This window comes from Paramisgurnus dabryanus, chromosome 9 (genome assembly GCF_030506205.2).
Source record: "Paramisgurnus dabryanus chromosome 9, PD_genome_1.1, whole genome shotgun sequence".
In the NCBI taxonomy this organism is placed as follows: domain Eukaryota; kingdom Metazoa; phylum Chordata; class Actinopteri; order Cypriniformes; family Cobitidae; genus Paramisgurnus; species Paramisgurnus dabryanus.
Window position 1 is genome coordinate 28,812,067 of NC_133345.1, and position 25,086 is coordinate 28,837,152.

At 40.2% G+C, this 25,086-nt stretch overlaps 3 protein-coding genes across 7 annotated transcripts in view; 2 read left to right on the forward strand and 1 right to left on the reverse strand.

Annotated features, from left to right (window-relative positions):
• srgap1a (SLIT-ROBO Rho GTPase activating protein 1a) overlaps positions 1-4,977 on the forward strand; it is a 104,995-nt gene extending 100,018 nt beyond the window's left edge. For 4 of the 5 annotated variants that reach the window (XM_065283480.2, XM_065283482.2, XM_065283483.2 and 1 more), the window contains exon 22: positions 2,227-4,977. In XM_065283480.2, the coding sequence (XP_065139552.1) occupies positions 2,227-2,613 (387 nt within the window). In that variant the 3' untranslated portion in view covers positions 2,614-4,977. The remainder of the gene's footprint in view (positions 1-2,226) is intronic. The other variant, XM_065283485.2, reaches the window with a different exon arrangement.
• A 1,998-nt stretch (positions 4,978-6,975) lies between these two features.
• Positions 6,976-23,359, forward strand: parp12a (poly (ADP-ribose) polymerase family, member 12a). The gene is made up of 12 exons (XM_065283491.2): positions 6,976-7,389; positions 15,864-15,999; positions 16,101-16,377; positions 16,478-16,588; positions 16,684-16,816; positions 16,907-17,210; positions 18,416-18,536; positions 18,607-18,700; positions 18,794-18,878; positions 20,441-20,571; positions 21,825-21,976; positions 22,069-23,359. Exons 1-12 carry the CDS (start codon positions 7,070-7,072, stop codon positions 22,326-22,328), a joined length of 2,124 nt encoding a protein of 707 aa, XP_065139563.1. The 5' UTR covers positions 6,976-7,069; the 3' UTR covers positions 22,329-23,359.
• Positions 23,331-25,086, reverse strand: part of tbxas1 (thromboxane A synthase 1 (platelet)) — a 104,919-nt gene continuing 103,163 nt past the window's right edge. The window contains exon 14 of the mRNA XM_065283492.1: positions 23,331-25,009. Within this exon, the coding sequence (XP_065139564.1) occupies positions 24,914-25,009 (96 nt within the window). The 3' untranslated portion in view covers positions 23,331-24,913. The remainder of the gene's footprint in view (positions 25,010-25,086) is intronic.

Here is a 25,086-nt window from a genome sequence, read left to right on the forward strand (position 1 = left end):
AAATATTCAACTCGAGCAAAAAATTTGCATGACACGAAGTTGAATCCCACAAGTAATCTAGAGCGAGTAACGCGATGCCCCCGCGTTTGGTGTGTACGTAGCATTACTGGGCGTTCACACCAGACGCGGTAGAGGCGGCAAGCGTGGTTGATTTACATGTTAAGTCAATGCAAAGACATGATTTGGCATCTTGCGGCCGGCGTTCCACGCGAATTGAGCGTTGCCACAGGAAACGCGCAATTGAAAAATCTGAACTTCGGCGGATTTCCACGCTGCGTTAACCAATTGGGACTATGCTGTAGTAGTGATTTGATTACAGGAAGTGCACTGAGTCTCAGTGGAGTGGCAGAAGCCCCACAGTGGCGGAGCTAGACTTTTAAAACAGGGGTGGCAAAGGGGTGGCGAGGTATTATTTTGGGGGGTCAATATACAAAGTGTTCAAGTACACTGTATATAGATTAAATTAAAGTTGTTTATTTTCCAAAATGTACACAATTATATATGTATTAAGTATACAGCAAAAATAGAACAACTGGGATCTGTTTGGACCTGATCTGCACCTGACTTTTGCTTCTTTAGAAAGAAGTTGGTAATATCGTCCCTATAGTTACACACCTCATGAAGAAACCAAAATTTTGAACAATTTGCTTGTTATTATTTACCATAAGTACACCGTTACTAATAATACAAATATTAAAATAATACACTACGACAAAATCTGAGTATATTGAGGTCTAGCCTATTTGACAACACAAGGAAAATTGACATGTTATGTTAACGGAGGAGGGAACTAGTTTCCGTTAACTTTAATGTACTTATGTAAATAGACTTCTGTCCCTCACATAAAGCTATGGAATGGCTTCAGATGACTTTGTGAAATTATAATCCAACCCTCTCAGACCCAAGTCACCCAAACTGACGTTTAAAAAGCGTGAGGCGCCGAAAAGCGCGCTGTTTACAACCCTGTTCTATATCCACGGACGTTTTATTAAGTTCAATATGCTGCATTACACGTGACAATATGAATAAGCCTACCCGATTGTTGCTGAACATTTGCTGACGACAAGTTTTTTATTGTTTTAAGCATCTTCACGCAGGCGTGACAGTATTAATCAGTTTCACAAGACTAGTAATGCTCATTGAAGTATTAATGCTAAGCACTACAGAGCAATGTCTTCCTTACTTCCCGTTAAAACAGTACTTCGTTTAATTTAATACCAATAAAAGCCGTACATACCAGCAAAACGCTCTTCATCGATCATGTGCGTGTTGGCGCGTTATGTTTTGGAGTACGAAGGAGCTGCGTGTCAGCTTAACCAATAGGCTTGTTCGACGTCATGCGGCGCCCCGAGAATAGACAGCTGCATTACGTCAAAGTACCGCGAGAGTGATTCGCGAAATCATACGGAGGAGTTTGCCTTTAAATCGCTCTCGCGGAACTTTGACATCATCCGGCAGTCGGTTCTTGCGGCGCCGCATGAAGTCGAACAAGCGTAATGAAAAGATAGCAGCAACACCACGCTTGTGCGTGCTGCGTAGGATGCATTCACGTCCGCTGGGAGATTTGAGAAATGTTCGTAAAAATCAAACAAAGTAATGTTTTCAGCGGGGTGGCAACGACTTCGTCTGGGGTGGCAATTGCCACCCCAAATAGCCCTCTGGCTCCGCCACTGAAGCCCCATCCATGACTTGAATTTCCGCGTGAATGACTAAAATTTGCAGCTTTCACACGCGAAAGAAGCAAGTAAACTCAAAATGTTCAAGCGTCCAACTACGCGCCCTGTGAACGCACCATTATTCCGGTCACGGGGTATGGCAGGTGGGGGGCCAAGGAAAAGATAGCAGTGATTAGCAAATAGCAACATGACCCAACTTCCAACAATCCAATCAGTTCTTGACGGACAAGGTTAAGCCCTACCTTTTATTAATTTCAGAAGCGGTTTCACTCAGATATACGTCACGGCGGGGAAAATAAGACAATTGCTACTTCCGTTTTATTGTGACTTTAAATAAAGAAAATAATCGATATCAGAATCGGCCCATTTGCATCACTAATTTTCTTATCCCATTTCCTCCTCTCTAATAATCTCCCATCATCTTTCTACTGACTTTATTAATAAAAAGTGGTACACTGACATGAAGTAAAACACTATACACTTTTATAATTTTCATTTTTCATTTCCTATTCCGTTTCTCTCGCTGAATCACTCTGTCTTTCTCCTGTAGGACATTGAGGAGACGATGAACACCGCTCTGAATGAGCTGAAGGAACTAGAACGCCAGAGTTCTGCCAAACACGCCCCTGACGTAGTGCTGGACACCCTGGAACAGATGAAGAACGCTCCCACGCCGGCCAGTTCCAACGAGTCCCTCAGCCAACTGCACGGCCTGGTGCTGCGGCCCACCGCCGCCGAGTCGGCCATGCGGCGCAGCACCAGCTCTTCCAGCGACACCATGAGCACCTTCAAACCCGCCGTAGCTCCACGCATGGGGGTGCAACTCAAGCCCCCCGCCCTGCGGCCCAAGCCCGTGATTGGGATACCCAAGACTGGAGCGGCGCAGCATCCTGCGCCCCCTTCGCAGGATCCGCTGGACAAATCCTGCACTATGTGACCACTGTAGAATGAGATGGTGAACATTTATTTTGGCATCCATGTGTGTTTCTTTTTTGTGGTGCCACTGTCCTCTTGAGCGTTTCTTTGACTCTGATGAATGGACTGAAGCAAATAAACATTTGATAAAGAAACTTTATAACATGTGTCGTTGTAGGTGTCACCATACTGCGGTCAGCATTAACGTGTTTACTAATGGGGATCCCATCTATGAAGACGTATGTGTTTTAAATATGGGGTTCATTAATAAACTGCAATAGCAGCAGTCGCTACGCATGATTCAGACGGAGAAACTTAGTTTAACAGGTGTTTGTTATTTTAAAGGATTATATTTTCTCTCTTGGGTTCGGGTTGGACTTGATTTTCATTGTTTAGTTCAAACACCTGAGATATTTCTCAAGCAATTCATGTTAATCCATAAACCGTTTGCATGCATGTCCGACACTTTATTTTTATTTTGTGATGCTATGTGTGAATAGGTTAAGGAATTCTGATAACAATACTGAAGAAAGCGACACATTTAGCTTCCTGTGTTGTTAAGGTGACTATATTAGGAGTTTACATCCACTAGGAACTTGATAAATGTGAATAATACAGAAACTAAGCAGGGTCTTCGGTTTCTATGTATATGAGTTTACATCATTAGGGATTGTGGGAAATGTAGTTGTTACATCTCAGAGGAACGGGCAAGTTGGCACTCTTGACGTTTCAAAGTGATGATGAATCAAAAACGGATGCCGAACACGCCACACATCTGACGTGCATCCTTATTTACTGTTGGAGAAACTTGGGTTTAGTTAACACCTGGAACTTAAGTTTTAAGCGCAAAGCTTTAGTTTGAATATTATATTTTTGATAATAATATTTGAATATATGCCCAGGGAGTTGGCGTAGATCACATCCACATATGTTGAACAAACATTTTGATAGTTGAGTAGTTAGTGAATTTACTATATATATTTTTTATTAAGTACTTCATTTTCTTTTTTGGATATGCGTTGTGTATAAATATATACATGTACATCACCTAACCCTTTTTATTTTATCTGTCTTTATCCCAGATCAATTTGGAATACTTGCTAACTCGAAACAGTATTTTCTTTATATATATATTTTAGTACTTATCTGCTTGCTTAGAAAAAAATCTGTCAATAATAGTAAAGTCTAGCTGCCAAAAAGTAAAGTTATAAGTGCCGCTTATAGATTAATACGGATAGGAAGCAAGAAGCTACACGCTTGGCTCGGTTATATCCTTTAAAGCATGAATGATAATCCTTTTAGTTGTGATATGCAAGTACTTTTCTAGAAATCTTCGAAATGATTTAAGGCAATATTTCTTGTTTCACCAAACAAGGGAATGATGCCAGTAGCCATGGACTTGGAGGCTGTTATTGCTGTACTTTCATGGGAAGTGCTGCTTCTTGTCATGTATTTAGTCACATTAACCCTTGTCACACAAACTCAGTCACGCAAGGTACCCAAAGATAAATGATTATGCATTGCACCCTCTTTCCAAAATAATCCGTATTTGCACTCACAAATACCCTGTGCTTTAAAATGAGGAAAAGCCAAATGAAAGATTTTCATAACTGTGTTGATATTTCATATGCAGTATATCAGCCTGACATTAATGCATCCTGTTGTGACATTAATGAATAATTGTACAAGCGCATTTACATTATAAATACAGTTTGACAACACAACAATAGCTTAGAGCCTGTGTGTGCTTGTACTGTATTCACTGATATATATTATTCAACAATTTTATCGTATTTAGGTAGAATATGTTATGGAAGATGTTACGAAATTGTGTACAATTTACATCACTGAACCGAGGGGAAAAACTGTAGGCAACTTTATAGACAATATAAGCAATGCCTGTTTTTAACTTTTAATTGTAAGTTTGCTAAGCATACTAAAGTCTTTGAATATCAGGTTTTAATGAACAATATTACAAACATTTGTTGTGTTTTTTTTACATTGAGGTTTGAGTTTGTCTCTGTTACACTATGAGAAATTGTGTTCTATCTGCGAAAACTAAACACATTTGCAGGATCACTGTTATTTTGTCCATGTACTTAAATGTACTTGTGAAAGTGCCTTTCAGAACTGTTTTAGGGGAACATCATACAAACGTCCTCTGTGCTGTGGCATTCATATTTCAGATCCAGTGTACCATAAGGATTAAAGTAAATTATTACTAACGTGGTTCTGTTGTATTAATGATTAAATAATAAAGATACTGCTTATCCATTGTGACATTGCTCTTTTATGTAAGACTGTATATTTGGCATGTAACATCTTAAGTTGTAGAGCTTTTGGAAGACTGCTCCTTTCTAATAAAGAACATAGTTTGGTCAGTTTACTGTGCTGTGGATGGTGTTCATTATGATGAAATGTACACTATACTTTGAGATATGTGCACAATGTATTATTTTTTTTTTTAGTGTAGAAATATGAACAACACTTAATGATTTCCTACTGCTAATAATAAGCATGGACGCAAGAAGCGCTAGGGCATTTTGACAAACAATGTCAGGTGAATCGTTGTTCCAGGCAACCATTGTTATGACTTTCCTATGTGTCCCATGTGATATGTCTATAACTGGGTTCTTGCAACTGACTCAACAATAGTTCAAAACATATCATCATTGAGACAAATCCTGATATGCAGTTAGTTGGGTTTTCTGCACACAATAATATCGTATTACTGTATCTGTGTTTCAGTTTTAGTATCTGTTTGACACTCCAGCATAAGTGCACTTTTTTGCATTATACAAAGCACAAAATGAAAGATAAATTTGACTAAAAGCATAATTTGTGTATTTTTTATAATTTTAGATAAATTGTGATAGTATCGTTATTCTTTTAGTCGTGATAATTGTTTAATAAAAATCTGAAATGTTTTTCGAGCATTTGCTTAATAAATCCAAATTTACCATGGCATGCATGCTGTCACAAACTTGGTCATTTCTTATTCGTTTGACGCCGTCAAGGTCAAATAAAACATTTGTGCATATTTTGCAATTGTTACTACTTGTATCATATTCTGCATTTTGACGACATCAGTTGCCATAGTGACGTATGTCAAGCAGAGCGACACGTGTAAGCCCGCCCTAGAAATAAGCCTGCGTCACAAATATGCTTATAGGCTTTATGCCCAGCTGCACTACTTCCTGAACTTCAGCCAGCTCCTTGTTTCCTGTCTGCCATTATTGGACAAACTGATAATCCAGGTGTGTCTGATTATTGTTGTTGTGACTAGTGAGGTCAGGCACACCTGGATTAATCAGTTTGTTGTGACTACTGAGGTCAAGCACACCTGGATTAATCAGTTTGTCCAATAATGGCAGACAGGAAACAAGGAGCTGGCTGAAGTTCAGGAAGTAGTACAGCTGGGCATAAAGCCTATTAGCGTTTGCCTTGGTTTTTGTGTAAGGGAGCGATGACATAAAATGTAAAAGTAATAATTAACATGTTAAACAAAAACATTAAAAATCAAGATGTTTCTAAGCAAGTGGAATGGAAAAATCTAATCTAAATATTTATTAAAGTTTACACATGACTGCTTTTTGGTTTCTTGATTAAAGAGCACCTATTTCATTGCAAAAAAACCAACGTTATTTTGTGTATTTGGTCAACCTTCCGATCTCTCTGATGCATAGATATGTACACTAGATGTCGCCTTGGCTACTGCAGTTCATTGGACCGAATGTGTCAAAATAGAGCCGCCATCTTGAAACAGGGGAACCCTGCATCACCGTCATTGTAGGCAATGGTGTAACGGAAATAAAATCACCATAAATCGTCATGAATGCGATTTTCTTGGTTTTCATTTGGTTCGTTTCAACAGTCAGACATGTATTTAACATGGTGGCACAAAATGGCTACTTCCATGTAAGGGGACCCTCTGGGTTTGTAGATAAAAACGTCTCATTCTAAGGTAATAAAAACATAACGGTTCATTATGAAAGGTCTTTATACACCACTGATAATATAGTTTTGTATATTATTTTACATTTCTGTCAAGAGATCCTTCTTAAAATTACACACTGCACCTTTAAACAAACAAAGTAAAAAATAAACACTGAAATCCCAGTCCAAAATGATATTGTGAAGTGGCAATTAAAACATGAAGTAGGCCTATACTTATTTGTTTCCAGATCCACAAAAGAACATTCATGTTTATTATCCATTAACTTGGATAAAAATAACTCGATGTAAAGGATTTAGTATGAATACCCTGTGTGGTATTACAAAATAAACTTCAAGCAGGCTTTAGAATATAAACTTTCCATTGAAAAGAGTTGAAACACTGATTGACAACCGGCAGAGGTCGCCAAACAACGATGAGATGCGTGTTTCGCTTTCGTTTCCTTTTAAATGCCCAACCAGCCCTGCCTGCAAACCAGCGTAAACACGAAAGCAATCTTTAAAACAAATCATTGTGTCTGAAAATGTCGTCTGCTGTGTCGAGACACATATTCAACTTTCTGTGTAAAAATGAAGGCTGTTCCGATTATGGTGCAGTGGACAGAAATTTGCGGCAGAGCTTTACGGTTGCGGATCAAGTGCTGTCTATGGTGCTCGACGATCAGGAGAAGTTTGTTATTAAAGAGGATGATGGTGAAGACTCCGACACCAACCAGTCGATACTAAGTGCTAAAACCCTGATCATTGCCAAAACATCACTGCGATTATGCAAAAATGACAAATGTCTCGGATGTGAACATCTGCACCTGTGCAGATACTTTGTGTGTGGAAACTGCAGATTTGGGTAAGTGAAGTTTGAGGGTTTTACACAGGCCTGTTATCATTACCTACAGAGATATGTAGATTTTTCAATATTTAAATTATTGACATAGAGATTATTAAAATAATAGTCAACTCGATTAAAAACGTGTCATTTTATTGTTAATATTAACATGTGTTAATTGGATGATGTTTTTTATTTAAATAACAACAAATGTGGTAACTAACGTTACAGTATGGTATTTTGGTGAAAACTATGGTTGCCATGTCACACCTTAGGGAGTAACTAACTAGTGCTATCAGTAATTGTAGATACAGGAGACGAGTACAGGTATATTGGTGTTGATTTATGCACAGTTTTGACCTTTAAAACACTTTTTACTCTCTTGTTTATTTGTTGTGTTGTAACAATATGCAAACAAGCAACACAGAAGTATTTTATTCGTTTGTTAGTTTTCCTCAACTTTCGTTTATTTGAACCAATAAATGAAGTGTGAACTGAAGCTAAAACTTTTACTGTCAGATAACAAGGTCTGAAAACGTCTCGGGTTACGAATGTAACCATTGTTCCCCGAGAAGGGAACGAGACGCTGCGTCGCCGAAGCTACGCTATGGGAACGCCCTCTGCGTGATTGCGTCTGAAGCACGTATGTCAAATCAGTCCAATGGTCAAGTGACACGTCATAGGCGGGTGACGTGGGAACCAGGAAGCTATAAAAAGAGCACCCAGCAAGCCAACTTCAGCTAAATTGTGCCGAAGCAAGGCGAGACAGGGATGCAGGGAGTATGGCAGGGAGACGCAGCGTCTCGTTCCCTTCTCGGGGAACAATGGTTACATTCGTAACCCGAGACGTTCCCCTTCGAGGGAACTCGAGCTGCGTCGCCGAAGCTACGCTATGGGAACGATGTACCAAAACACCATACTACCAAATGCCTGTCTGTGTGTAAAAACGCGCACAGCTTAAGACATGAGCACCTGGGCTCCAGGCGTAGCACCAACATCTAACTCGTAAAACCGAACGAATGTGAGCGGAGAGGACCAGCCTGCCGCATCACAGACATCCTGCATTGAAGCCCCTAGCCACAAGGCCTTAGAGGCTGCCATACCCCGGGTAGAATGAGCCCTGACGGCGATGGGTGAAGGCCGTCCAGTGGTCTCATAAGCCAGAGAGATAGTCTCAACTATCCACTTACTGAGTGTCTGCTTGGTCGCCGGCAGGCCTTTCTTGGGCGAGCCAAAGCACACAAACAGTTGCTCAGACCTCCTCCACAAAGAAGATCTGTGAACATAGGCATCCAGTGCTCGCACTGGACACACCAAGTTAAGCTTTTCCTGATTCCTATCCCTAAATGGGGGAGGACAGAGGGCCTGAAGTACGACAGGTCGTGGCACATTAGTCGGTACCTTAGGCACATAGCTGGGCCTTGGGTACAAGAAAGCCTTAACCATCCCCGGTGCGAATTCAAGGCACGTAGGGGAAACCGACAGGGCCTGAAGGTCACCCACTCTCCTCAGAGAAGTGACTGCCAACAGAAGTACTGTCTTAAGTGCCACAAACTTGACTGGAACGGTCTCAATGGGCTCAAACGGAGCCATGGACAGACCTTCCAGCACAACGGCCAGGTCCCAAGCTGGGACCCTGGGTCGGACTACATGCCTCAGCCTCCGAGTGCCACGAAGGAAGCGAACCACCAGCGGGTCTCTCCCAAGGGATTGCCCGACCAAAGGAACATGGTAAGCCGAGATGGCCGCCACATACACCTTCAGTGTAGAAGGAGATAACCCTGCGGTGAACTTTTCCTGCAGAAACTCCAAGACTGTACCAATTGGGCAGTTCACAGGGTCATGCAGGTGTTTGCTGCACCAGGAAGTAAAGACTCTCCATTTAAAGGCATAAAGCTTCCTCGTGGAGGGAGCTCTGGAGTGAAGAATGGTCTCAGCAGCCTCAGCTGAGAGACCAGATTCTATGAGTCTGGCCCCCTCAGTGGCCAGACCCACAGTTTCCATAACTCTGGACGGGGGTGAAGAATCGAGCCACCCGCCAGAGAGAGGAGATCCCTCCTGACGGGTATTTCCCAAGGTGAGCCGTCGAGGAGGGACACCAGGTCCGAGAACCATATCCGGTTCGGCCAGAGTGGGGCTACCAACAACAAGCGGACGTTGTTGCGACGAACCCTCTCCAGAACTCCCGGGAGCAGAGCGATCGGGGGAAAAGCGTACAGCCGTAGCCTCGGCCACGGCTGAACCATGGCATCCAGTCCCAGCGGTGCTGGAAGTGTGAGAGAAAACCATAGCGGACAGTGTGTCGTCTCTCTGGACGCAAACAGATCCACTTCCGCCTGGTAAAATCTCGTCCAGATGGACTCCACCACCTGAGGGTGGAGCCTCCACTCCCCGGGCCTCAGCCCCTGTCTCGACAGGACGTCTGCTCCCTGATTCAGACACCCGGGAATGTACACTGCTCTGAGGGACAGCAACTTCCCCTGTGTCCACAGAAGGATATGGCGCGCCAATTTGTACAAAGGGCGTGAACGCAAACCCCCCTGGTGGTTGATGTACGCGACTACCGACGTGTTGTCTGTCCGGACTAACACGTGATGGCCCCGCAGGTGAGGGATGAAACATCTCAGGGCGTAGAACACTGCCATCATCTCTAGGCAATTTATGTGCCAGCTGAGCTGTCTGGCCCCCCATAATCCATGAGCCAGATGGCTCCCCATAGTTGCTCCCCAGCCTGTGAGGGAAGCATCCGTTGTCAGCGTAACTCGACGGAACTGCGCCCCCAACATCAGTCCTTGGGAGAGAAACCATGGTCTCTTCCAAAGATCTAAGGCACGAAGACATCTGCGCGTGACCTTGATCAGACGGAACGGGTTGCCCCTCGGGGAAAACCCTTTGGTTTCGAGCCACCACTGTAGCGGTCTCATGTGAAGCAGCCCAAAGGGTATCACATTGGACGCTGCTGCCATGAGCCCCAACAACCTCTGAAATTGTTTTACAGTGTGTGACTGGCCTAACTTCACTCTGCCTACAGCCAAAAGAATGGATTCCACACGAGCAGGGGACAGATGTGCCTGCATTGTCGTTGAATCCCATATAACGCCAAGAAAAGCTGTCCTCTGTACTGGAGAGAGCATGCTTTTCTTTGCATTTAGCCTTAACCCCAGTTCTCTCATGTGGGTCAGCACAGCATCTCGATGCTGCGCTGCCATACTCTCTGATTGGGCTAAAATTAGCCAATCGTCTATGTAGTTTAAGACACGGATGCCCCGGAGTCGTAATGGAGCCAGCGCTGCATCCATGCACTTTGTAAATGTACGGGGTGACAGAGATAGACCGAAAGGGAGAACCCGATATTGGTAAGCCACGCCCCCGAAGGCGAACCTCAGGAATCTCCTGTGTTGCGGGAGGATAGATATGTGAAAATACGCGTCTTTTAGATCTATCGTCACAAACCAGTCCTCGGATCTGATTTGTGTGACGATCTGCTTTATAGTTAACATCTTGAACTTTAGTTTTGCAACAGACCGGTTCAGATGACGTAGATCTAAAATCGGACGTAACCCCCCGTCTTTCTTTGGAACTATGAAATAGCGGCTGTAAAACCCTGACTCCCTGTTGTGAGGAGGAACACATTCTATGGCTTCCTTGCACAAGAGAGTTTTTACTTCTTGTTCCATTGTTAGAGTCTGCCCAGCACCCACTATGGTAGATAACACGCCGTTGAATTGGGGTGGCTGGTTGCAAAACTGAATTTTGTAGCCCTTTTCTATTATTTGCAGAACCCACTGAGACACGTTTGGCAGGAGTTTCCACGCTGCCAAATTTTCTATAAGGGGGACCAGCCTCTCGAGACTGGCTTTTTGTGTACTGCTTAAACTTTTCCCGGTGCCCTGAACCAAACTGGCAGGGTTCAACCTGGGTGATATTAATGCCTCCCTCCTCGGAGAGAGGTGTTGCGTGCCCCGCGCACGAGTCACACAAGAATATGAAGCCGCTGTGCCCCGAAACACACACCGCGGCGGGGTTAACACACTGGCATCCCGAGGGCATCGAGGAGAGACGGGCACCGTGTTGTGAGGTGACTGCCGGCTCTCCCCGATTGGGGGCTGCCCTCGGAAATATGACACTACGTCCCTCAGGACTTCTTTTTAGCCGACGCCTTCCTCGCCATAATAACAGCCCTCAGGTCTGTTTTCTGCTTGGATGATGTCTGAGCGCGACCGCCCGAACCCCAGTTTTTTTGAGGGGGACCACGAGTGGCAACACTATGCTTTTGCGATGCTCTATATGATGTCGATGGCTGCTCCCGCCCAGCAGCCCTATAATCAAGAGCACGGCGGGGGAGATAGCGTTCGAACGCCGCCGACTGCTTACGAGCCTCCGCAAATCTCTCGACGACAGTATTAACGGCATCGCCGAAGAGACCGGAGGGCGCAACGGGCGCGTCTAAGAGAAAAGCCCTATCTGAGGTTTTAAGCTCGGACAGATTAAGCCATAAATGGCGTTCCGTGGCTACGAGAGCTCCCATCGATCTACCCACGGCTTCCGCAGTTTCTTTAATCGCCCTGAGTGACACATCAGTGACTCGACGAAGCTCTTTAAATAAATCAGATGTAGGCTACCCCCCGCCTCGGCATCTAAATCTTTAAGCAGTTCTGCTTGGTACGCCTGTAAGACAGCTAAGGTATGCAGTGAAGCCCCAGCCTGCCCTGCAGACTTATAAGCTTTACCCACTAAAGATGAGGTTAACCTAACCGGTTTCGTGGGAAGCGAAGGCGATTTTAATGATGACGCCGCAGCGGGGGAGAGATAGCTCGCAAGCGTCTGCTCCACCCGGGGCATCGTTAAATATCCGTGCTCACCCATCCCCACAATGTTGGAATACATGGTGGCGTGAGGGGTATGAACACGGGCTGAATACGGAGCTTTCCATGATCTCGACAGCTCGCTGTGGAGATCAGGAAAGAAAGGCATGTTGCGCCGCGAAGGTTGAGGTTTCTGTTTTAAAAAGCGCTCATCTAACATACTCTGAGGACGCGCGCTCTGAGTCTCCGCCGGCCAGTCTAATTTTAAGCGAGCCACGGCATTAGTAACAACCTCCATCAAATCATCGAACGCGGGGGACGAATGAGAAGGCTCCTCAGCGTCCACCACGTCGACAGACATAATATCGACTTCCTCGGACGACGATAAATGCAAATCTGGGCTCCCACCCTGGGCGGAAGAAACCGCAGCGCGTGCTTCCGAATCCAGAGACGGGGCACTAGATCCCGCGGGTGAAGGCTGAGAAAGGGGGAGACCCGTCTCAAGCTCGTCCGCGAGATCTAGTTGTGATCCCCACGATCGCAGCTTCCGCTCTGCCTCGGCAGCAGCGGGGCCAGAACCGTGGGGAACACGCGGCTCCCCACCCTCCTCGAAGAGTGCGAGCCGCGAGCGCAACGTACGGAGCGGCATCCTATCACAATGTGCACAACCACCCCTCTCAAGAGATGATCGTGCGTGTTGTGCCCCGAGGCACATAACACAGAGATGATGCGAGTCCTCGCTCGTAATGAAACGAGGACACGGGGAAGCACACTCCTTAAAACTTTGTTTGGACTTAGACATGATAATGACACACACTCGCTTGCTGAGGCACAAAGAGCTGAAGTTGGCTTGCTGGGTGCTCTTTTTATAGCTTCCTGGTTCCCACGTCACCCGCCTATGACGTGTCACTTGACCATTGGACTGATTTGACATACGTGCTTCAGACGCAATCACGCAGAGGGCGTTCCCATAGCGTAGCTTCGGCGACGCAGCTCGAGTTCCCTCGAAGGGGAACCACGTTAGCACGTTAAAGGAGGGCTAGAACAAAATAATTACAATGGTTTGATCTTACTTTGTGTACTAATTTTATTCTTTTTATAACTCCAAATTGATTGATTCATGTTGGCAACCGAAAGAGCTCATCAAGAGCTTTCATTTTTATCTCCATTTGACCAAAAATGTCACTTACACCCTTCTGGTTCTCACCCCTCGATAAGCATTTACTAGCTCATCTTTTTAAAACATTTTTCCTATTGCTTTAAACTCCTACACTAGCTGTGTATTATTGTTTGTACTATTACCCTGCCATTGTGAATTGATTGTTTACTCTCACCACACATTACTTGTGATAAATGAATGTGTAAATCAAATTAATGGATGTAAATGTAAACATTTTAAGTTTCACTTGTTTGATGCATTGTGATGCAATTGAATAGAGATGTGTTGAAACTGAAAACTGCAACCTAAAACTGAGGACACACTAAGCTGAAAACCAAAACAGGAAATCAGCTTTGTTTTTTGTTGTTGTTGTTGTTGTTGTTTTTGTTATAACTTTTTTTATACAAGAACATATTAAAAATAACCAATATTAATACAATACATTTTAAAATCAATATTTTAAATGCTAAGAGGATATAAACAATATAATAAGTATACTTTAAAGAAAGTACATGCCTGTAAAATTGGATAAAATTTTAGTTTCTTTGAGGGCAAAAATTGATTCAATATAACATTTTGACATTGACATTTCAACAATAAAATCAAGTATATTGGATTAAAAGAGACTCATAAGGGAAGTGCCAAAATAAATGTACAGAAATCAGCTTTGTTATTGAAATTTATAAATACTATTTAAAGGGACTTTATAATTTTCCAGCTCCTCTAGAGTTAAACATTTGATTTTTACAGTTTTGGAATCCATTCAGCAGATCTCCGGGTCTGGCTGTACCACTTTTAGCATGGCTTAGCATAATCCATTGAATCTGATTAGACCATTAGCATCGTGCTAAAAAATAACCAAAGAGTTTCTATATTTTTCATATTTAAAACTTGACTCTTCTGTAGATACATCATGTACCAACTAAGACAGACGGAAAATTAAAAGTTGCGATTTTCTAGGCAGATATGGCTAGGAACTATATCCTCATTCCGGCGTAATAATCAAGGACTTTGAGGCCGTACCATGGCTACAGCAGGCACAATTATATTATTCAGTGCCCGAAAATATTCCCCTTGGTTACTTTCAATAGCAGTGGACTACTTTCAGTCACTGCGTGATATCATTGCGCCTGCTTCAGCAGTTATTTTTGAGCGTGTTCTTAATGGTCTAATCCGATTCAATGGATTATGCTAAGCTATGCTAAAAAGTACCACCAGGAGATCGGCTGAATGGATTACAAAACTGTAAAAATCTTATGTTTAACTATAGAAATGAGCACATTTTCAAAAAAGTGCAGTGTCCCTTTAAGGCGTAATGTAGGTTTTTCACAGCATCTAGTGGTGAGATTGTGAATTGCAAGGAACCACAATTTTGAAGCGCAATGAGAAGCTACGGTAGCTGGCACAGGACAAACATGTCATCATCTGAGACAACGTATGGATAAGGGGTAGGAGGCTTGTTGCGATAGTCGGTGAAACGGTGATTACCGGTGCTTCAGCCTCTCACCGGTTAGATCACTTGCCCACCGCGACACCGTCTTTCACCGTCGTTTTGATATTTTCTTGTAATTAAATAATTTAGTTTCGTTAGAGAGAGCAAAAAACTTACAAACAGCGGCTGCGGGTGTCAGATTTCATTTATTCCTGTCAGACTGCGGCAAGCAGACGATGGCAGAAGCCGCGTGCTTTCTCGTTATGTTTAATATAGGCGAGTTGTTGCCTATCGTTTTGTTGTTGTGTTTTTCATTAAGAAGAATAATAAACCCATCATTCAAGCAGCGCTTTATGGAGGAATAAATAACTTCCCACCCGTGAACTCTTACTAGATCGATATACTCCCAGTTCAGAGTCATGTTTTTGAAGTCGCGATTTACAGGTTACAGGTTGCAAGGAACGCAACATTAGTCTGTGAATATTAAGAGGTGACACACAGTTTTCATTTTCATTTATCATTCTCTATTCCTATATGGGTGTATTTATTTACTTATTGATGTGTATTAGTTTAATTATAGCTGTTGAGTGTTATGTTGTGTGCTGTATTGTCTTCACAGGATAATAGAGACAAATGTTTGTCTCTATCTCAAGGTTTTTAATAATGTCACAAGAGACGGTTTGAAACAGTAACTTTATATGCATTTACTTGTAACACTGATAAAATACATGTTGGTCTAAGTCAGACTGGATTACAAATACAGCTTTGTTTAATTATAAACCATTTCAACTCTAACAAGAAGTGTTAACTCTACCTAACCATAAAATAATAATACTAACTACAATAACAATAATGGTAAATGTAATAATAAGGGATAAAATAATTTCCTGAGACACCTATTGAGACCTAATGTGAAAACTGGTCAAGTACATCTAGGCCTAAAAATTGGTTTTAACATGGTGTTAAAAAGTTTTAAAAATGGGACACAAATGGGTGCCCATAACTGAAAACAAAAACCCAAATATATTACTGTTCTACCTTTGTATAATTGTCTAATATATAATTTATGGCTTTTCAATGTCTGTTATGTCAATTTCAGGGCAAAATGCAAAAATTCCCATGGCCTGGACTCCACACATAATTCTCTTCTCCTTAAAAAACACGATCTTCAAGGCCTTACAGCTGGAGAGCTATTTCGACTTCTGCTTCAAAATGACCCCTCATTACTTCCAGAGGTCAGTATATTTTAACATATACATGCAGGTTATCTCAGGGTCAAACTGTTAAAGTCCAGACCAAGCTCTGATACTTTGGCCATCTTGTACACCGTCTCCAGGTCTGCTTCCATTACAACAAAGGGAACGGAGAACACGGCAGCTGCAAGCATAAGACAACTTGCACATGTCTGCACCTCTGCCAGCACTTTCTGCAGAATGACTGCAAGTTTGGAGAGTCTTGCAAAAGAGCTCACACCTTTAATGCAAATGCTGAGAAAATCCTGAACGTCCGAGGAATCGGTCCAGAAAACAGACGCAACCTGCACAAGATATACAGGAACAGGTTACTGATCACCTCTTTGCAAGGGAAACCTTTCAGGAAGAGAGAACCAGCAGGTAAATATTTTAATTCTTACGTATTGTGCCTTTAAAACCGTGTGTCCTAAAGCAGCACCTTTGTTCTTATTTTTTAATTTTCTGTCCATTCCTAATGCAGCTCCACCAGCAGTGAGGGAACGCACAAGAAACAAATCTGGCAGCTCTGTCAGTGAAGCTGATCAAAACGAAATCTGTCTCTATTTCTTACGCTCTGGATGTAGTTTCAAAGGTAATAGCAAGCCCCCTTCTCTTTCACACTAACCCTAAACTTCAAAGTTCCATTTTTTGGAAAGTCATGACCATCTATACTTTTCTTTGTGATAGACAAATGCATTCGCGTTCACCACCACCTACCCTATAAATGGCAGATTTTACAAGCAGATGGTGTCACATGGAGCGACTTGGCAAATCAAGAGGAGATCGAGAAGGCGTTCTGTAACCCAGCTAATGATATGAGGTGTGAACATATGTGGATTGTGGTCATGTACTGTATATTTCATCTGGATGTTGTAAATAATTTTAACCTGTTATGTTCTGAACACTGTAGCATTACTCAGAGCAGCTCTGGGAGTCAGGTGGTCAGTTTTGTCTCAATGACATGTGAAGGGTCTTCAGTACGTCGACTGTCCACAGCGTCGTCTGTTACCAAACCCCCTCACTTTAAGCTGACCACCCAGTGGCTCTGGTACTGGAAGAATGATGTGGGGGACTGGACCGAATATGGAAAAGGGGAAGGTGACTCCATTTCAAATAATGGAACAAGCAGCAATGACAGGCCCTGGCTCACCGACTTCTTCGCCTCATTGTGGCTCCAAAAAAACGATGCACAATTGACACCTGCAGTTAAGTCGGTAAATATCAGTGGACTATTTTAATGTTGTTACTGACTAATTTGGGGACTGTAGGTTAAACTAACCGCCCCACTTTAGTGAAAAGTGATCGTACCCCATGGCCAAAAATACTCACCAAGTATGATCACAATCAGACAATGTATGCAATAGATAGGAGACACTTCCTGTTCCTCTAATTTTACCATAAATTTGTTAACTTGCCATGCAGGGTTCTCTTTGGTCCTTGAAATCCTTGAAGGTTTGTGAATCTGGGGAAAAAATTCAAGGCCCAGGGAGGTTTTTGAAAATATACATACATAGATACAGGTCATTGAAAGTGCTTGAATCTATTTGCTATTATGCAAAAAAAATCCATATTATTTCCTGTATAGTGTAGGATAATATCATAAAAATTCTAGACTTTTTAAGCACACGTGCTAAACTGTTCGCTTTAAATGCTTATATCTTCTGTATGTGAATGTTGATTCATACCAAAATGCTTTTTTGCATAGTTGTGTTTGACACATGAAAACGTCTCAGGTTACGTATGTAACTGTTGTTCCCTGAGAAGGGAACGAGACGCTGCATCTCCCTTGCCATACTTCCTGCGTCCCTGTAACGCCATCTTTGGCAATATTTCAGATAGCGATATACTTCCTGGCTCTCGCGTCACCCTGTCTTTGTCTTTAAGCCTCACCATTGGTTGAATTTGATATACACATTCAGACACACTTACCCTTGGAGGCGTCCCCAAAGTGTCACCGCAGCGACGCAGTGCAAGTTCCCTCAAAAGGGAAATGTAACAATGTATCTTATAAGGTAACACAATGTAACCTTGCTCTTACTTGAATTTGAGGGTATTGGACCTGGAAAGTCCTTGAAAGGTCCTTGAATTTGAAGTTAACTAAGGGGTGGAAACCCTGACCATGGCAAAAAGGGTTCGAGCTATAAAAAATCTGTTCGCGATTTGGCATCACCAATGTCTTGGCATCACGTTTGGTGTCAATAAACATTACCCTTGCACTTACTCCTCAGTGCTCGTTCCCACTTTAATGTTTTAGATAATCAAACAAATATAAATATTTCTTCAAAGATAATGCAAGTAAACATAATACCGGTATGCATTAAAGTTTAATAAGGTTTTTATTGAGTGAAAAAGTGCTTTGGGGGGCAAAGTATTTGATAATTTAGCAGTAATCTGCAGTAATCTACTGTTTGACTTACAGGATAAAGCAAGGCTTGTCGCTAAAGTCACTTCTGAAATCCTTGAAAATGCTTACCTATCCGACAATGCCGGAGAATATTCATTCACCTCCGACACCCATCAGTACATCCTCACATTTAAAGGTATGTTATTGCACTTATTTACTTCAACTTGCATAAAATGACCCATAAACACAATGTAAATGATTTTCAGGCATGTATCAGAGAAATCTGATATACAAGACTATAAGAGAGGTTCGCAGGAGACCAGGTTTTGTTGCTGCTCAAGATGTAACGAGCAAAAAGGGGTAAGATGTGCAATTCATTATTTACAAGCACACATATTACATCTTAGGTATTATGTAGTGCATTTTAAGTATACCACACTTTGTTTTGTTTAGAAGCGAGTCTTCAGATAGCACCACGTCCTCTGTGGAAGTTCCTTCTTACTGGGACAAAGGATCTCTGCCTAGTTTGACTTACATGGTACCAAAGTCCACTCGCTATTGTCAATAACATATCATCCAAATGAAAGCTGTGCAGGACTGCAATATTACCCACTTTAAAGGGATAGTTCACCCAGAAGTAAAAGTCTGGCATCATGTTACAAACCTGTATTATTATTTTTTTTTTCTGCTAAACACAAAGGATGATATTTGTAATAAAGCAGGAAACAAAAGCACCATTGACTTCCATACTGTAGTTGGAAACAATACTACTAATGGTGCTTAAAAACGGTTTGCTCAAAATATTGCACAAAATATCTTCCTTTATGTTCATTAGAACAAAGAAATTTATACAGATTTGTAACAAAATGAGGGTAAATCATAACAATTTTCATTTTTGGCTGAACTATCCCTTGGTATATAACCACTGGTCTATATAAATGACTGGATTGCGCATGATGTCACACTTGTGAAGCCACCGCGCCGCCATGTTGGTATACCCAAACGTTCTATTTAATCAATGGACGTTATCAGATTTGAATGATAAAACATCACTTTACTCGTCTTCGTTTTTATATGTGAAGTTACCCTGTACATTATTACAACACAAACGTCCAAAGCATGTAAATAGTTATTTACTGAAAGTTGTACATTTTGCGTTTTAATCAGTTATTATACATTCATCTTTATTACAGTATCAGATCAGCAGACAGACCGCAGCATATTTAGTATTAATGACAACACAAACGTCCAAAGCATGTAAATAGTTATTTACTGAAAGTTGTACATTTTGCGTTTTAATCAGTTATTATACATTCATCTTTATTACAGTATCAGATCAGCAGACAGACTGCAGCATATTTAGTATTAATGACAATAAACGTGCTCATTCTGAAATCTAAATAAATAATCATGCTTTGTACCGTATGTGCATGCAATAATTTGCTAGTTTTGTAATTATGTTATCTAAACTTACAAGTTACCTAAACTTATTTAGAGCAATAACGCTGACCGTCACAGTGTAGCTGAATGTCAAAAAAAACTTTATTTATACCCGTGTCATTAACAAATGCAACAGACACACTCACATTAACGGTTTTTTATAAATCCATTTTCCTGCCCGATTAAAACATAAACATTGCAAATAACACCAGAATTAACAAATAATTAACGTACACATATCCTAAAAATTAACCTTGTGTAACTGATACGCTGTAAAGGGGGTAAATTTTGATCATGATTTTGAATGGAAGTCAATGACGCTTTCTGCGGTTGGGTATACCAAGATGGCGGCTCGAACTCTGCGCTGGCTTTACCTCACGCAGTTACGTCAAACGTTCTATGCGCAATCCAGTCATTTATATAGATCAGTGTATATAACCCAGACTACATACAATAACAGTTAGTGTTGACCACATTGTGTTTTGTTCAGTGAATGCATGAATCCATCTAAATTCAATATTGCAATGCACAATAAACAATTTTGGTACTCTGTTGGATATGGGTTTTGAAGTAGAACCAGTTTTAGGTTCATAGATAAGAGTAGCGATACTGATAAATACTGAGTCCTAAAAACTAAACCAACCTGGTGTGTTTCTTTAGCGTGTTCCTCTGCAGAGCTCTTCTAAGGAATATCAAAGAGTTACCTTACTGTTTGCTAGAACAATGCCCAGAAACACCATTCACAACATTGAGAGAGTGCAAAACATTTCTCTCTGGAGGGTCTTTCAGTGGTACGTAGCTTTCTTTCATCTTCATTTCTTATCAGAAGTATTTCAGAAATCTAAAATGTGTGGTAACACCACAATAAAGTTGTATGTGTTTACATTAGTAAATGTATTAACATGATCTAAAAGTTAGTTTTAGTTAATGCTGGAATTAACATAAAGTAAGATTAACTCTTTCACCACCAGCATTTTTTTTTATAAGTTGCTAGCCAGCGCCAGCATTTTTCATGATTTTCACAAAAGTTGAAAATTTTCTTCTTAAAATATCTAAACATACAATATAACAATTGAGAGAACAGACCCCCCGCTTTCAAACAAAAAACTGTTTCATCCTACCTTCATGAGTTCTCTTTTTATCGCCTCTCAAATATGGGCAGGTTTCTTAAAAACACAAAATTTTGAGCAAAAAGATGAGATAATTCTATTTTTGCGAAGACTTTTGATAGAGATCAGATTCAAAGTGATCATCAAAACTACACGGAGTTCTTTCTCTTTCACGTGAGGCATTACTTCCGGGTTGTAAAAGTTACGGAAGTGCACCATGCGCTAGATAAAAGCGGTATTGCGGAAAGCTGGAAATACTCGTCATTGGCTGGGAAGCGTTTTCTCTTTATTGACGAAATAACGGGGAAATGGCGGGGAAAGAGTTAATAAATGCTGTATACAGTTAATGTTAGTTCATGTAAGCTAATGCATTAACTAATGTTAACATACTGTATACAAACTTATTGTGTTATAGTACCATTGGGTGATCAATTAAAGGTGCTATGTGTAACTTTTAGAAGGATCTCATGACAGAAATGCATTATAATTTACATAACTATATTATCAGTGGTGCATAAAGACCTTAGAAAATGAACTTTATAGTTTTTATTACCTTAGAATGAGCCATTTTTATCTACATACACCACGTGTCCCCTTATGTGAAAGTCCCTGTCATTTCTACAGTAGCCTGCTACCAACTTATTTTCAAACACGGAAGAAAGAGATGTGACGTATTTGCCTTTTTGTGTGAGACGTCCGTTTCAGTAGCCGGCCAGTATTTAGAAAGGGAGGGGTGAGCTGTGGACTGATTTCACAGTCTGAGTCCCAAATTGCACCTTATGTAGATAAAAATTAAAATATGTAACAATTCATAAATGAAAATATAATTTACTATATGCAGCCTGTTGATATACTGTATGTATGTATGTATTAAAACTAAAATGTTTTCTTAATAAAACTGCATTGTCACAAGATCTTTGTGTTTTTTTTCTTAGGCAAAAAGAACAGATGAAGGGGAGGAATGGAGGAAAGGATGTCGACGAGCGTTACCTTTTTCACGGTACGGATGAGTCTCTGATAGAGCCAATCTGTGACCAGAACTTTGACTGGAGAGTTTGTGGCAGTCACGGGACACTTTATGGCAAAGGTATTTGAACTCTTGCTTCATTTTTACAACGTATAACTGTTACTAAGCATTGTCTACATGGTACTTAATGACGTCTGTATCATTGTTAACAGGCAGCTATTTTGCCAGAGATGCTTCATACTCTGACCGTTATGCACAACCCAAAACCAGCAGAAGAAAGAAGATGTTCATGGCATTGGTGCTGGTTGGAGAGTTCACAAAGGGTAAAAGTAGTTTCGTTCGTCCTCCACAGAAGAACAACAACAATCAAGGTTTTTATGACAGCTGTGTTGACAGTGAAACCAACCCGGCCATTTTTGTCGTGTTTGAGAAATTCCAGGTCTATCCAGAGTACATCATTGAATACTCATAATCTCCGCAAGCAAAAGTTGGCAGAATCGGCTCCATTTAAGATATTTTTCATGTTTAGATGTGTTTTAATTTAGCACAGATCAAGCCTGTGTCTTCTCAATTATGTATTGTGAATGAAAAGTACTGATACATTCAATCTTTCTGCTTGTAAAGCTGTACTTCCTGTATTCATTTTAATGAATACCTGATTAACTGTTAAGCCAATGATTCACCAGTGATTACACAACAATTCCAAAATATGTCAAAATACCAAAATGTTTCTGATTTAGATGTTTATATACACTCCGAAAAAGGCACAAAGGCTGTCACCAGACTATCTGCTGTACCAATACGTACATTTTGAGGTACTAATATCCACCCTTTATATACAAATGTATACTTTTTAAAAGGTAGCTCACTGTCATTTTTTCAGAGTGTATAGTAACTTACATGTTTTACATGTTATAATGTTACAAAGGTGAATGGGATACAGTTGCTTATATGGTTTCTAATGATTCACAGTACAATACGCAAGTCAAGTACATAAAGATTATTAGTGTGAAATGCTCACTAAGAACTTATTTTATGAAAAGTTAAGAGTGCATGGGAAGAATTGGACTATATTCATCACTTAGTCAGTAATCCTGTGCTTAGGATCATAAATGTTTCCTGGTTCTTCCCTTCATACGCTTGGACCTCTGTGAACTTCTCTGTCTGTACTGGTGCAAGTATGCATAAAATAGTATGCAAACAAACCCTTAGTGTTTCTGTGTAACCTCTAGTGGTGAGCTTGAGAAGTGTAGTTAATTTTAGAGCAGAGGTTTGATGCCAGTTTGATGCTTTTTACAGGCAAAAAGCAGACACTTAAGATCTAGCAGACATGACATAACTGACCAAACACGGTTTGTATGCATAGTTGATGTGCTTATGTTTAACTAAATAAAAAAAAAAACTTAAAATATATTAACAATGTGAGGGTGTAAGATGCTTAACAATAAATCAATTTCATTTATTCACACACATGCACTAATAAACTATTTGTTTATTTCGTCATTTTGAGTATGTCGTCTTAAATGTATCTTCCCTTTATAATGCCCATATATTGAGATAATAATCACATTTAATAATGCAGAACAGAGCAGCATTCAGTTTATCTGAAAACCTTAAAAACCACAAAATCCATCAACTGCAATGCAGTTAAATAAAGTACATAATATACACTGCAAAAAAAGTATTTTCAAGAAAAAAAATTCTTAGTATTTTTGTCTTGTTTTTAGTAAAAATATCTAAAGATTCTTAAATTAAGATGCTTTTTCTTTATGAGAAAAACGACCCTAGAAATAAGTCTAGTTTTTAGACCAAAAATATCAAATTTAAGTGATTTTGTGCATAAAAACAAGCAAAAAAATCTGCCATTGGAGTAACCTAAAAAATCTTGAACATTTTTATTGAACATGTTTTTCTTAAAAATTTTACTAAGAATTTTTTTCTTGAAAATAATTTTTTGCAATGTAGCACTGCAAAAAATGACTTTCGTACTTAGTATTTTTGTCTTGTTTTCAGTAAAAAATCTAAAAATTCTTAAGAAGTAAATTTGCTCATTTTAGAAAATACATAAGAAAATAAGTCTAGTTTTTAGACAAAAAATATAAACTTTAAGTAAATTAGTCCTTAAAAGAAGCAAAAAATCTGCCAATGGAATAAGAAAACATTTCTTGAATTAAGTGTTTATGAAAAAAGTAAACTTATTTTAAGAAAATATTTCTTATTTCATTGCCAGATTTTTTGCTTGTTTTAAGCACTAATTTACTTTTTTGTCTAAAAACTAGACTTATTTTCCTAGGTCATTTTCCTCATCAAGAAAATACATCTTAATTTAAGAATTTGTAGATTTTTTACTGAAAACAAGACAAAAACACTAAGAGAGTCATTTTTTGCAGCAAGGAGCATTATCCAAATTTAAACCATTTCTTTACATTTCTATGTATAAATAAATGCAATTTTAAATCTTTATATATGTTCACCCTTTTGTTCCCTCTTAAAAAATCAGTGTTATTGTAACAACGTACTACATAATTGAGGCACATGATCATTATCTTCAGTAACAAGTATGTGCATCATATGGACTAAACAGAGGTCTGGTTATTTCTCTATGGCTATGATTCTTTGATACTGAGAAAATATGAATCAAAACTAAAGAGAGGCTATAATATTACTGTAAATATTGTTCACTGTATATAAATATTCACAGTATTTAACATGTAATTAGTGTGATGCCAAGCTGAAACTAGCATAGCTGCTTTCAAAAATATGAGTTCAGATATTTGTTCATTAATCAATTTCTAAACCAAACCTTTGAAGAGAACTGAAATTTGTTTAGCCTGTGAAAAACGGCTAAAGTCATTTTTTTGTGATTTACTGTCTTCTACGTAAAATAATGATATACTACAGTATAAAATATAACCTTGAAATCTTTCATATTGACTGAGTAAGGTCATATCATAGATTGAAATCAATGGTTAAAATCAAACTTTGATGCTCCTTATCAGATTATGAGACTTTATCTTAGATTTTTACAGACAGGGTCACGTATGGCAATTGAAAATATTATGACTCCTCCTCATAATGCTCTCTTTTGGTGATTTTGACAAAAATCCCATTCTTGGGTCCCAGGGTTGTGGTCGACTTTAACTCCAGAGGAACCTGTGTGACATTAAAGAAAAATATACAGTATACTGTAAGTCACTTGTCCTCATGTCCTCCAAATTTGTGGAAAGTTG